This window comes from Phoca vitulina, unplaced genomic scaffold, assembly GCF_004348235.1.
Source record: "Phoca vitulina isolate PV1807 unplaced genomic scaffold, GSC_HSeal_1.0 scaffold48, whole genome shotgun sequence".
Lineage (NCBI taxonomy): Eukaryota > Metazoa > Chordata > Mammalia > Carnivora > Phocidae > Phoca > Phoca vitulina.
Window position 1 is genome coordinate 1,536,360 of NW_022589751.1, and position 14,125 is coordinate 1,550,484.

Below are 14,125 nucleotides of genomic sequence, written 5' to 3' on the forward strand. Positions count from 1 at the left end.
TTGATACATTTTGAATTAATTTTTTTTAATGTATATATTTTTGTATATGGTGTAAAGTAAGGGTCCAACTTTATTCTTTCTCATGTGTATATCCAGTTTTTCCAGTGCCACTCATTAAAAAGACCGTCCTTTCCCCATGAATGGCCATGGGCACCCTTGTCAAAAATCATTTGACACTGTATGTAAAGGTTTCTTTCTGGGTTCTTTATTGCCTTTCTTTATGCCAGTACCACACTGTTACTATAATATATCTGTGTTTAACTCTAATTTGGCCTTTCGTGCTTTTTCACTTCTCTTCTCACTCTTCCTCTGAAATTGCTGTTGCTGAGGTCACCAAAGATGTCCACAGTTTCAAATCCAGTGGATACTTTTGTATCCTTATCTGGTTTGATTGTTGTGGCCTTCCATCTTGAAATAGTTTCTTTCTTTTCCTTTGTTTCTCTTTTTTTCATTTCTTCTTCTTCTTTTTTATTATGAGCTATCATATTGTTGTAGATTTTTGTTTTGTTTCATTTTCTTAAACCTGAGTTTCTTTTTTAACTTGTTTTACCATCCCTCGCTTGTCCCCAGGTATACACTCTTTTGGTTGATTTCATTTAAGTCAAGCCATCAGCTGCTACCTGCAGTGATCATCACCTGAACTAGAGCTGTGTAACTTGCTGCCATTTCCTTTCAGTAATAACTGTATCATTCTGAATTTCCTTGAGTCTGTGAGAGTTTTGGTATAAGTTTTATTTAATTGATTTGCTAAGTTCTTCCATTGGTTTTCTTTGCTTTTAACTTACAGGGTCTCCCTTGGAAATCTTATCCATCATTTAGTCATCATTTTTAGGCAGAGATTACCAAACTTGCATCCAGAACACTACTCTTATTACTTTGTTGGCTGTCTTTTCTGTTGGGTAAATTTTTATAGATCATTGTCTTAGATCAATTATTAGACTAGGGAATGCCAAACAAGTGAGTTATTCCAAATAACTTTAATCTTGTTTTGAAAAGCAACTTTTCACATTGGAATTATTTTATTGACTTTTTCTTTATTCATATGTCCAATGCACATTTGAGAAAAGGCTTCAGAGAAGAATTGATAATTGATGGTATGTTCTTACAAGATGAGTAGAGTTTTACTAGGTTGACAAGGTGGAATAGAGCATTTTAGAAGAGACTGCACCTGTGAGTGGGGTCTGCTGCTTCACTGAGATTGGGTATGATGTGATAAATGACAGAAAATGACTCTGGAAGTTAAAAAGATATCATATTGGACATATAAGACCCTGAATGCCAGTGTAAAGAATAGTAGGAAACATGTATACTCGTGATGGGTCCTATCATGAAGTAGATGACTTATAAATGGTTTTATTTAAGAGGTTTATTTAAAAAGTTTATTTATATAAAAGAATAGATGCGTATATGGAAACCACTCTCATAGGAGAAGACTGCGTTTGTGTCACTACTATGTTGTATGTTTCTGCACATTCACAAGAGTTCTTGAATGAAAAAGTGTGGGAAACATTTAAGTGAGGCAATTCCAAGGAAAGAAAAAAAAATTAAAATATGACTACACTGAACTAAATTATTATCAACAGGTTATTCCATTGGGGAAGAATATTCTAAACCTGAATTTCAAAGATAATTGCAATTAATGAGTTTCCAGAGGATATCCGGTACTATATATACCTTTCCTGTGTGTCCTTTGCAAATGCTTATCTTATTTTCATTTTTTAAGAAGTGGAAAGTACCCCATCACCTTGTTCTTGATAACTCTAAGTGCACTTGAAGAAGAAAGTGCTTATTAACTGAGTTAGCACTCGGGCACCACTGGGAGTCATTCACTTAGTTTTCAGTTTTGTTTCTACCATTAGGAGTCATTTAGTTAGTTTCCAATTTTGTGTACAGTTTTAGGCAAGATCTAGGAAAGTATTTCAGACTGGTAATAAAGCTGACAATGTTACTGGGTTTGTATATCCAGCACCCAATCTGGGTGGCAAAACATACAGCACCAATTCTTTGTAATTCCAATTTTTTGAACCCTTGAAGGATTTTCAGAGACTTTTAGCTGCCATATAAACATTAAGCCCAGGCCTCCCAAACCTTTTTCAGTAGTGAATAGGTACCAGTACCACTGAGACTCTACCACTTTTCTTTTCATTCTTTTCCCCTTGTTTTTGTTTTCTTTGTTTGCCTCTTGCTTCTTGGCCTTTTAGTGCCACCAAGCACAGTGTGCCTGTGCTGTTATTGTAACAACTATGGGCAGTGACTTGGAGCCTCTCTGCTTGAGTCAGGTTTGTTGGAATTTTGCTCAGTTCTAAGAGTATTTCACTTAGTAATTAAAGAAATTGATTTAATTTTTTTTTTTGAAATTGATTTAATTATTTCTTTTTCTATTTATTTATTTTTTTTTAAAGATTTCATTTATTTATTTGACAGAGAGAGACACAGCGAGAGAGGGAACACAAGCAGGGGGATTGGGAGAGGGAGAAGCAGCCCGATGCGGGGCTCGATCCCAGAACCCTGGGATCATGACCCAAGCCGAAGGCAGACGCTTAATGACTGAGCCACCCAGGCGCCCCTATTTATTTATTTTTAAAGATTTTATTTATTTATTTTGGAGAGAGCGAGAGCACGAGCAGGGGTGGGGGCAGAAGGGAAGGGAGAAAGAAAAAATCTGAAGCAGACTCCACACTGAGCAGGGAGCCCGACGCGGGGCTCAATCCCAGGACCCTGAGATCATGACCTGAGTCAAAGGCAGATGCTTAACCAACTGAGCCACCCAGGCAACCTGATTTAATTATTTCTTATGTAATAACAGATGTGCTGTTTTTTTTTATTATGTTCAATTAGCCAACATATAATACATCATTAGTTTTTGATGTAGTGTTCAGTGGTTCATTAGTTGCTTATAACACCCAGTGCCCATCACCACACGTGCCCTCCTTAATACCCATCACCCTGTTACTCTGTACCCCCAACCCCCTCCCATCTGTAATCCTCAGTTTGTTTCCCGGAGTCCAGAGTCTCTCGTGGTTTATCTCCCTCTCTGATTTCTTCCCATTCAGTTTTCCCTCCCTTCCCCTGTGGTCGTCCACACTATTCCTTATGTTTCACATATGAGTGAAACCATATGATTATTGTCTTTCTCTGCTTGACTTATTTCACTTAGCATAAAACCCTTCAGTTCCATCCATTTTGATGCAAATGGTTTTTTTAAGATAAAAAACCAAGTTGTTACAATAGTCCAAAATTCAGTAAATATTTTTTGGAAAGGTAGCAGTACTGTGAGATTGAGCAGTGCACCATATTAGTCACTATTGATGACGGGATATTTTATGTAATTAATAACATTTAAAATTTTCAGAATGCTTTTTACATGTGAGAACTGAGTTGACCTTAAAACACTTAGAAACCTAAGGGAGAAAAATATATGTTATGTTGTCTTAAAAATGAATAATTAAAGTTTTGAAAGAATAATTAGGGGTGCCTGGATGGTTCAGATGGTTAAGTGTCTGCCTTCGGCTCAAGTCGTGATCTCCAGGTTCTGGGATCGAGCCCCATGTCAGCCTCTCAGCTCAGCAGGGAGTCTGCTTCTCCCTCTCCCTCTGCTTCTCTGTCTGCTTGTGCTCTGTCTCTCTCTCTCTCAAATGAATAAATAAAATCTTAAAAAAAAAAGGAAGAATAAATAACTTGCTTGTGGTTTGATGAATATAATTTCAGTGGTGTAATCAGGACTAAAAGACCAGTTTCATGATACTCTGGTGCTTCTTCTTGATGTAAAAGTATTCTTTTATTTTCCCTATTGGGTGTTTGTGTTATATATTACATTGTTTTCTCTCAGAGGCCTCATAAAAATGATTTTGATCCAGAAATTTTTTTTGATTCACTGTCAAAGTTTGATGTACTTTACAATTACTGATTGCCTTTGGAAGTAATCAGAAAAGTGCCAGTGTGTACAGAAGTCCTGAAAACAATAAGTCTCAGTCAGTAGAAATTTACTGCATCTTTAAAAATACAACAGTTCTGCATCTTCACTTGTAGATTCTGTAGATAATTTTGGATATAAAAATAGCACAAATTAATTTTTTATGGCAAGGAAGTTTCCTGTGACAGGGATGTGTTTTATGTTTTGCTTAATACTATTTCACATTTAAAATGCTGTGCCTGTATTAATCAAGGTATTCTTTCTTTAAATAGGAGAATGTACTCATCACCTCCCACCTGTGAATGCCCCTATTCAAACAAAGAAGAAAGCAACAAAGCATTGTTTCCTTTGTGGGAAGAAAACTGGACTGGCTACTAGCTACGAATGCAGGCAGGTTGGCTGGCTGGAAAAGCTGAGATGCTTTCTTTGTGGTGACCCAGCATGGGGATACAGTATAACACATTCTTTAAATTGGCTATTCATAACATCATTAAGATGATGTTCAAATAGCAGCCCTCAGTTGAGTTCCTAATTGGTTAAAGTGAAGAGTAAGTAGACAGCTCCTGAGTTTATAAATCATGAGATCCTCTCCTGTCCTTCAAGTTAGGAGATTTAAATCAATAGGAGAATGTACTTTCTTTGTCTTATGATAGATATGCTTGGTTTTTGTTTGAATACAACTTGGAAGAACCCCTCCTCCAAGATTCTGTTTTAAATTGAACAGAAAAGGGACTAAATTTAAAGTTATTGTAATTTAACTATTATATGGTACAGTTTTATTTGAAAATGGATGAATAGTATATTCACAAAAAATAATGAATTTTCTCATAATTATTTCTTTCATTAGCATTGATTAATATGTTCTGAGGACGGTATCTGCCCTTAGTTTGAGTGCAGGCATTAAAATTAACTGCTGCTTCTTAGAGTATGTTTTATTCAAATAGAAACAGCTCATCTTGTTTGGTAGAAATATTTTGAAAGCCCTTTCATAATTAGGTTTTATGTGATTTTTTTTTGAGACTGAATTTCTCACAAATTCAGTTCTCCCAGGTTTACTGGTTATAAGAGAAATGATAGACATATTTATCAGCTTTTGCAATTTTACTGCTTCATAAAGATCTGTATCCTGTTTCATTCCATAATAGATTCTTTATTATAAACTCTCATATTCATGGATAGTTAACTTTTTCTTTTTGGGGTACTTGTGCTGGTTTATGAGCACAAGGGAAATGTCTATGCTGAAAATTGCTAAGAGAACCAGAGGGCTCCTGTTGGATACCCGAAGTCAAGATCTGATCTTCCAAAGAGATGAGCCTCTATAGAAATGTGACATTCACATGAACTTTTTTTGTGCTTTAGATGTGGAAACAACTTCTGTGCATCTCATCGCTATGCAGAAACTCACGGCTGCACCTATGATTACAAGAATGCAGGGAGGAGATACTTACAGGAGGCAAATCCTGTGGTTAACGCACCCAAACTTCCAAAAATCTAGCTCTTGCTCTGCGCCTAGGAATTGTATTACAGTGACAGAAGAAATATTGTTCAGACTGCATTATTTTTGTTTGACTCCAAAAGATTTGCCAAATGACAAAAGCATACAATGCATACTGTTGGAGAAAGAATACTACTGTATTTGACATCTTTATCCTTTGGTGAATCAAAAGTTTTAAAAGTAGTTTTAAAAACTTTATAATGATTTAGCTTTGTTATTGCATGTCTTGTGTTAACTATTTTATATTTGATATTGCAATTTAAGAGACAAGTCTTCAAAAGATGCACTTTAGGAAGTTATCACTGACTATGTAACCAGCTTCCACATTGCACAGAAATGTGCCGCCATGCAATGGCTCTACTCAAATCCACCACTTTTTTGAGGGGTGTGGGGGGGGTGGGGATTTGTTTTTTTTTTTTTTAAATGTGTGAAAATTTATTGAGTTTACTAGCAAGTTCCTTTTTATTTCAAGCTGCTTTTTATAAAAAAGAACATTTTGTTTCCCAGTGTGATTTTAACACATATCTCTTTCTTCCATATTCAGATTGGCATTCAGATTTATATCCATTCTATAAAACACATCATGTTAATCATACTATATATTTCTTAAAATACTATTTTTTGAATGGTAGTTTTACAATAGAAGGGGTCTCAGTTTTTGCCATTAAATATGGAATCCAACTTTTCACTTTTTGAAAAATGGCTGCATTTAAAACAAAATCTCACAACTTGGTTTGTTTTTCTTATAAGTTGAGTGCTATTACCAGGAGAAATTCAAATAAATATTCATTTTCATTATGAGTTTGATTATTTGATTATTTACAATAATTTTTCTTTTATAATTTTTAAAAATTTTCTAATTTAAACTCAATTTAATTAACATATACTATATTGTTAGTTTCAGAGGTAGAATTTAGTGATTCATCAGTTGCATATAACACCCAGTGCTCATCACATCACGTGCCCTCCTTAATGCCCATCACCCAATTACCCCATTCCCCCACCGACCTCCCCTCCAGCAACTCTCAGTTTGTTTCCTATAGTTAAGCATCTCTTATGGTTTGCCTCCCTCTCTGTCTTTATCTTATTTTATTTTTCCTTCCCTTCCCCTATATTCATCTGTTTTGTTTCTTAAATTCCACAAATGAGTGAAATCATATATTTGTCTTTCTCTGACTTATTTTGCTTGGGATAATACCCTCAACCATTTCATTAAATAAATCAGTAATTTATTCTACTTGGAAAAAATGACTATCAGTATAAAGGTATTCTTTTAGGGTATAAGGGCCCTGTTCCCCAGATGTAACCAATATAACCAATATAAGCTTTTGGGAGTTCACTTGCTTCATGAAAGCTTAGTTGAATCAGATCCTGAACCCTGGTAAACAGGTAGCAGGTAACCCAAATAGACTTTGCAACTCTAGCCCAACCCAAGTTGGATCTGCAGTGGTACCAGAAGGCTAATTTAGGTGCTCTGCAGGGTCTCTTTCTCCACACAGGGGTGAATGAACTGGAGCATTCTGCTACCCTTCCTTCTACTTCCTAAAAGAGATTGAATGTTAAATGGATAAAGAGCCTTTATCTTTCTGAAGGCATCTCAAGATGCTCCTGATCAGGAAGGAAATATATTTACAGGTGGGAAAGATACTAGTGGAGGAGTGATACAATTAGGGGTTGGTGGCATACTTTTTAAGGGGAGCTATACAAACTAATGAAAATATTTACATTTATGTTGAGTAGTTCAGTTCTTCCCCCCACCCTCTTATCAAGACAATATGTGCTTTAGACATTTAAAATTTATTACGTGGGTAGGCTGCTGGAAAATGGACCAAAACATATTTATTCTACAATAAATATGAATGGTTAGGGTATTGATATATGCTTATTAGCGCACTATGCTTTTTTAAACTAAGACCATGTAGAAATAAGTCTTAAGTTTACCAAAGATTTTGGTCAAAGTTGAGTTTTTTGTCCTTGTTGTTTTACTAGTTTTTAAGTCACTGGGAGAGAAACCAGTTGATTCAAGAAATAATATCATTGGAAAGCATTTCTTTATGCTTTAAATTCTTATAAAGAGGTGATCATGATTTTACAGATCTCAGATCTGTCTTTACATCCCCAGTAATTATCAGAGTGCTTTGCATGTAGACACTGGTTAAACATTAGTTAAATAAATTAATTATATTGGACAGTTTAACCGTGATGAAAATGAAGGTGTTTATATTGTTTTATATAACTAAACTAATTTTATCTGATAAAATTCAGTTTCTGGATTTTATTTTATTTTTTTGAGGGGGGGCTGTGCAGAGGGAGAGAGAGAATCTCAAGCAGGCTCCACATCCAGCCCAGAGCCCTACATAGGGCTCAATCTCACGACCCTGAGATCATGACCCTAGCAGAAGTCAAGATTTGGACGCTTAACCAACTGAGCCACCCAGGCACCCCCTCTGGATTTTATTTTTAAACAGTAAGTATTTGGTTTTAGCAACATTAAAAGTTAAAATGTTTAACTTTTAGCTTTGTGAAATATTTTTTTAATTTTATTTTATTATGTTATGTTAGTTACCGTACAATACATCATTAGTTTTTGATGTAGTGATCCATGATTCATTGTTTTTGTATAACACCCAGTGCTCCATGCAGTAGGTGCCCTCCTTAATACCCATCACCAGGCTAACCCATCCCCCGGCCCCCCTCCCCTCTAAAACCCTCAGTTTGTTTCTCAGAGTCCATAGTCTCTCATGGTTCATCTCTCCCTCCGATTTCCCCCCCTTCATTTTTCCCTTCCTTCTCCTAATGTCCTCTATGCAATTCCTTATGTTCTACAAATAAGTGAAACCATATGATAATTGACTTTCTCTACTTGACTTACTTCACTTAGCATAATCTCCTCCAGTACAATGGAGTAATATTCCATTGTATATATGGACCACATCTTCTTTATCCATTCATCTGTTGAAGGGCATCTCGGCTCTTTCCACTATTGCGGACATTGCTGCTATGAACATTGGGGTGCATATGGCCCTTCTTTTCACTATATCTGTGTCTTTGGGGTAAATACCCAGTAGTGCAATTGCTGGGTCATAGGGTAGCTCTATTTTTAAATTTTTGAGGAACCTCCACACTGTTTTCCAAAGTGGCTGTACCAACTTGCATTCCCACCAACAGTGTAAGAGGGTTCCCCTTTCTCCACAACCTCTCCAACATTTGTTGTTTCTTTCCCTGTCCATTTTTGCCATTCTAACTGGTGTAAGGTGGTATCTCAATGTGGTTTTGATTTGGATTTCCCTGGCGGCTAATGATGATGAACATTTTTTCATGTGTCTGTTAGCCATTTGTATGTCTTCTTCAGAGAAGTGTCTTTTCATATCTTCTGCCCACTTTTTGACTTGATTATTTGTTTTTTGGGTGTTGAGTTTGAGAAGTTCTTTATAGATCTTGGATACCAGCCCTTTATCTGTAGTGTCATTTGCAAATATCTTCTCCCATTCTGTGGGTTGCCTCTTTGTTTTGTTGACTGCTTCCTTTGCTGTGCAGAAGCTTTTTATCTTGATGAAGTCCCAAAAGTTCATTTTTGCTTTTGTTTCACTAGCTTTTGGAGATGTATCTTGAAAGAAGTTGCTGTGGCCGATGTCAAAGAGGTTACTACCTATGTTCTCCTCTAGGATTTTGATGGATTCCTGTCTCATGTTGAGGTCTTTCATCCATTTTGAGTTTATCTTTGTGAATGGTGTTAGAGAATGGTCGAGTTTCATTCTTCTGTATATAGCCGTCCAATTTTCCCAGCACCATTTATTGAAGAGACTGTCTTTTTTCCATTGCATATTTTTTCCTGCTTTGGCGAAGATTATTTGACCATAAAGTTGGGGGTCCATATCTGGGCTCTCTATTCTGTTCCATTGGTCTATATGTCTGTTTTTGTGCCAGTACCATGCTGTCTTGGTGATCACAGCTTTGTAATATAGCTTGAAATCCGGCAATGTGATGCCCCTAGCCCCCATTTGTTTTTCTTTTTCAATATTTCCTTGGCGATTCGGGGTCTTTTCTGATTCCATACAAATTTTAGGGTTGTTTGTTCCAGCACTTTAAAAAATGTCATTGGAATTTTGATTGGGATGGCGTTGAAGGTATAGATTGCTCTGGGTAGCATAGACATTTTAACAATGTTTATTCTTCTGATCCATGAGCATGGAATGTTTTTCCATCTTTTTGTGTCTTCTTCAACTTCTTTCATGAGTATTCTGTAGTTCCTAGAGTATAGATCCTTTACCTCTTTGGTTAGGTTTATTCCGAGGTATCTTAAGGGTTTTGGTGCTATTGTAAATGGAATTGTTTCTCTAATTTCTCTTTCTACAGTTGCATTGAAGAAGTCAAACTCTCTCTCTTCACAGATGACATGATACTTTATGTGGAAAACCCAAAAGATTCCACCCCCAAATTACTAGAACTCATACAGCAATTCAGTAATGTGGCAGGATACAAAATCAATGCACAGAAATCAGTTGCTTTCTTATAGAATATATTATTTTATACCAACATTTATAAATAGTACTTACTAAAATTTGCACAACACAGTGAAAGCTATAGTTTACTGGAGAATAGTGCTATTGTTCTTTTTTTTTTTTTTTTTAAAGATTTTATTTATTTATTTGAGAGAGAGAGTGAGAGCATGAGTTGGGGGAGGGACAGAGGGAGAGGGAGAAGCAGACTCCCCTCTGAGCAGGGAGCCTGATGTGGGGCTCAATCCCAGGACCCTGGGTTCATGACCTGAGCCGAAGGCAGACACTTAACTGATTGAGCCACCCAGGTGCCCAAAAAAGATTTTCCTTGAAAAAAATTTCATTTAAGGGGGACCTGGGTGGTTCAGTTGGTTGGGCATCTTGACTCTTGGTTTCAGCTTAGGTCATGATCTCAGGGTCATGGGATCGAGAACTGCTTCGGGCTCCACACTTAGTGGGGAGTCTGCTTGAAATTCTCCCTCTTCCTCTACCCATCCCCCTCTTTCTTTCTCTCAAATGAGTAAATCTTTTTAAAAATTTCATTTAGGGGCGCCTGGGTGGCTCAGTCGTTAAGCGTCTGCCTTCAGCTCAGGTCATGATCCCGGGTCCTGGGATCGAGCCCCACATCGGGCTCCCTGCTTGGCGGGAAGCCTGCTTCTCCCTCTCCTACTCCCCCTGCTTGTGTTCCCTCTCTCGCTGTGTCTCTCTCTGTCAAATAAAAATTTCATTTAAATACAGTATTCAGTTATTCAATAAATATTGTGCATCTATTAGTGTCATGCGCTATTGTAAGTGCAGCAGATGTAGTGTTTAACTAAATAACATTCCTGCTTTCATTACATGCTTACATTCTAGAGGAAAAAATAAATATGCCAGATGGAGTATCGGTGTGTTAGGATGCTGTATTCAATTACCAGGGCTACCATAATAAAGTACCACAGACTGGGCAGCTTACACAACAGACTTATTTTCTCACAATTCTGGAGGCTAGACGTCAGAGATCCAGGAGTTGGCAGAATGAGAAGAATGTCATTGGTTTGCAGATAGCCACTTCTCCCTGTGTCTTCACATGGTCTTTCCTCCATGCACAGCTGTGTTCTAATCTCCTCTTCCTATGCGGACACCAATCTTAATGGATCAGGGCCCACCCTAATGACCATATTTTGTCTTATCACATCTTCAAATTCCCTATTGTTGAGGGGTGAACTAGGGGGACCCCGCACCTTGGGGCCTCAACCCAGCCAGACCTGAAGGAGTCAGCAAAAGTTCTTAGTGTCATCAGGAGAAGGAATTCAGGACAGACATGGCAGCACAGCAGATGAGTAATGGATGTGGGAAAGTTTATTAAAGTGAAAAATACACTCTCAAGATATGAGGAGTGAGACAGACACAGAGAGAAAGACAGCGCTGTGTTCCCTGGGGGTTGGCTTGGGTTTCTATCTTTTATAGATAGTTGTTAACTAGGGGTTAGAATAGTTATTACTTGGGGCAGGAAGCCGAGTTTCTCGCTTTTTCTTCCTAATTTGGTCAGAGGTTTCCTGTCATGGTATCCTCCATCTTGGGTCTGTCTGGTTTGATCTGGCTTCTTGTGGCATGCTGCCAGGATAGGTCTCTGACTTTCCCTGATAGCTGACTAGGACCACCTCATTGCTGGCCTCCAGGTATCCTATTAGAACCTAACTAACTGCTGACTCTATCTCCAATACAGTCACAGTATGAGGTACTGGGGGTTAGGAGTTCAACATATAAATTATGGGGAGACATAATTCAGACCATAGCAGATTCTATATATTTCTGTGGTAGCAGATTAACCCCCAAAGCTCAGTGGTTTAACTGAACAAAGTTTATTCCTCACCCATGCAAAATCCAGTGAGCCAGGCAACTTCCCAGGCTAGCTACCTGATGAGGCAATTCAGGCTGATTCGGGCTATTTCCATTGTATGGTTTTGCCAATGCAACATGTATTCTCTAAGATTGCTGCCCCAGGGGAGAGAGGACTGGAGGGTTGCTCATTGGCTTTTCAATGACTTTGTCTAGAAGTGTATATACATTCTGCTTACAGCCCATTGGTTAGAACTAGTCATATGGCCTTACCCAATTGCCAGAGTTATGGGGGGGGGGGGGAGATGGATATTTAATGAGCTGTAAATGTCCCTGCCACAGATGGTATTAAATGCAAAAAACCAAGCACAATAGGGTGACATAGTGTTGTTTTAGAAAGGGTGGTGAAAGACCTCCACTATGAGAAAGTTATATTTAAGTAGTCACAAAGGGAGTGAGGAAATGGGGGAAAGTGTTCTAAGCCTGAATAAACCAAGAAATAGCAAGGAAGCCTGGCAGCTAGAGCAAAGCAAGTAAGGGGGACAACAGGAAATAAGAGGCTACATCATGGAGGACTTGATAGGCATGAACTTTGGATTTTATTCTGAATTAGGATAATATTGGAGGTTTACATAATTGGACTTAAGTTTTAAAAAATCACTCTGGTGATTGTGTAGAGAAAAGATTGTAGGAGGCAAGGATGGAAGTCAGGAGACAGATACTGTAATCATTCATGTGGGAAGTCACAGGGCTGGGCTGGGATATAGCACTCCTGGATGGTGTTTAGCATTCTCTCCTCAAACCACCAATATCCCTTTCACTCTCTGTCTTCACTCTCAACTTCTTATTTTATTAAACTAGGAACAATTGGAAAAGAAATTCTTTTTTTAAAAAAAAAAGATTATTGAGAGAGAGCATATGTGAGTGGGAGAAGGACAGAGGGAGAGGGAGAGAGAGTCTCAAGTAGACTCCACACTGAGCACAAAGCCCCATGGGGGGCCCTGATCCCAGGACCTGAGATCATGACACGAGCCGAAATCAAGTCAGATGCTCAAGCGTACCAAGCTATCTGTATCTGTGTCTTCCCACTTCCCTTGCTCATCTAACTATGGATGACCCTTCCAGCCAACTCAAGGATTTCCTTCCTACAGTTGTCACACTCCTGCATTGATATTTTCTCATCACTGGACCATTTCTAATAGTGTATAAATATTTAAACAAAACCTAACCCCCACATCTCTTGCCTGCTGTTGTTCCATTCCTCTGCTCGTCTTTGCAGCAAAAGGAAATCTGCTTGTTGTCACCATTTACTATCTCTGCAATAAGGCTTGTATCCCTACCACTTTATTTTAATTGCTCTGTTCTCAAGTTTTCAAAGATCCCTCCGCTGCTAAATCCAAAGGTCAGTTCTCATTTTACTCAACTTCTCAACAGCAAATGAAATGACACACTGAGGCACTTCCTTCTCCCTAAAACATTTTCTTCACTTAGGCTTTAGAACTGCTCTATTTCGTTTCCTTTGGCTGCTCCTGCTATGTTTCCTTTGCTAGTCTTCCCATCTCCAAAGTGCTGCATGAGCAGCCTTTGGATCTTTTATTTCCCCTGCAATTATGCAATTAATGTACTTGGTCAGCAACTTTCAGTGATTTTTCAAACTGTAAGGCCATACTGTTACTTGGTTAAAAAATCAGTTGAGTTGGGAGAAGTTTTTAAAAATGGAACAGCATAAAGTGGAAAAGAAAGGAAACAGTGAATTATAGGGAGGGTAGATTTGCTTTTTGAAAATTTTAAGGTATCTACATGTATTTGGTCAGTATGGAAAATGTATTTTGTCTCCTGGGTTGAGATCAGAGGTATGAAAGTTACTGCTCTGTGTGATCTCATTCAATCTTGTGGCTTTAAATACCATCAACCAATCAATTTATATCTCTATAGCTCCCCTCAGAATTTCATTGTCTTCTGTGCAGTTGCTAACTGTACACCTCTATTTGGATGGCTAATAAGCAGGTCAAATTTAGCGTGTCCGAAATCAAATTCTTGATTTTTTTCTCCCAGCCTGCACATATCCTTTTTTGACTTTAAAAAAGAAAAGTCAAAAAGGTTGACTTTTTGAAAAGTTATTGTACCAGCAAAAATGAATTTATTTGGGAATAGCAGAAAATTGCAATTCAGGAGAAGCAAGGTATAGCAAAAACCTTAGGGTAGTCTAACAAAAGAGAGGAACATTATTTTATGGAGATGAAGGAGGAAGTTGGGAGGGGTTTTTTTGAACAAAAGTCCATTGCAGAAAAGCAAGAATTCAGGGTGATGAGGGTTTCTGATTGGCTGAACTGCTGGCATAGTCAATTTCTTATAGGAGATGCACTGTACATCTTTTCCTATTGGGACCTGTAATTG

The 14,125-nt window shown here is 37.9% G+C and overlaps 1 protein-coding gene across 5 annotated transcripts in view; it reads left to right on the forward strand.

Moving 5' to 3' along the window:
* The window catches only part of ZFAND4 (zinc finger AN1-type containing 4), a 77,795-nt gene extending 71,592 nt beyond the window's left edge, over window positions 1-6,203 (forward strand). For 3 of the 5 annotated variants that reach the window (XM_032432230.1, XM_032432231.1, XM_032432228.1), the window contains 2 exons: window positions 4,186-4,303; window positions 5,273-6,172. In XM_032432230.1, coding sequence (XP_032288121.1) covers window positions 4,186-4,303; window positions 5,273-5,408 — 254 coding nt within the window. In that variant the 3' untranslated portion in view covers window positions 5,409-6,172. Of the gene's footprint in view, window positions 1-4,185; window positions 4,304-5,272 lie in introns of all 5 variants that reach the window. The other 2 variants (XM_032432227.1, XM_032432232.1) reach the window with 1 other exon arrangement.
* The last annotated feature ends 7,922 nt before the right edge of the window (window positions 6,204-14,125 follow it).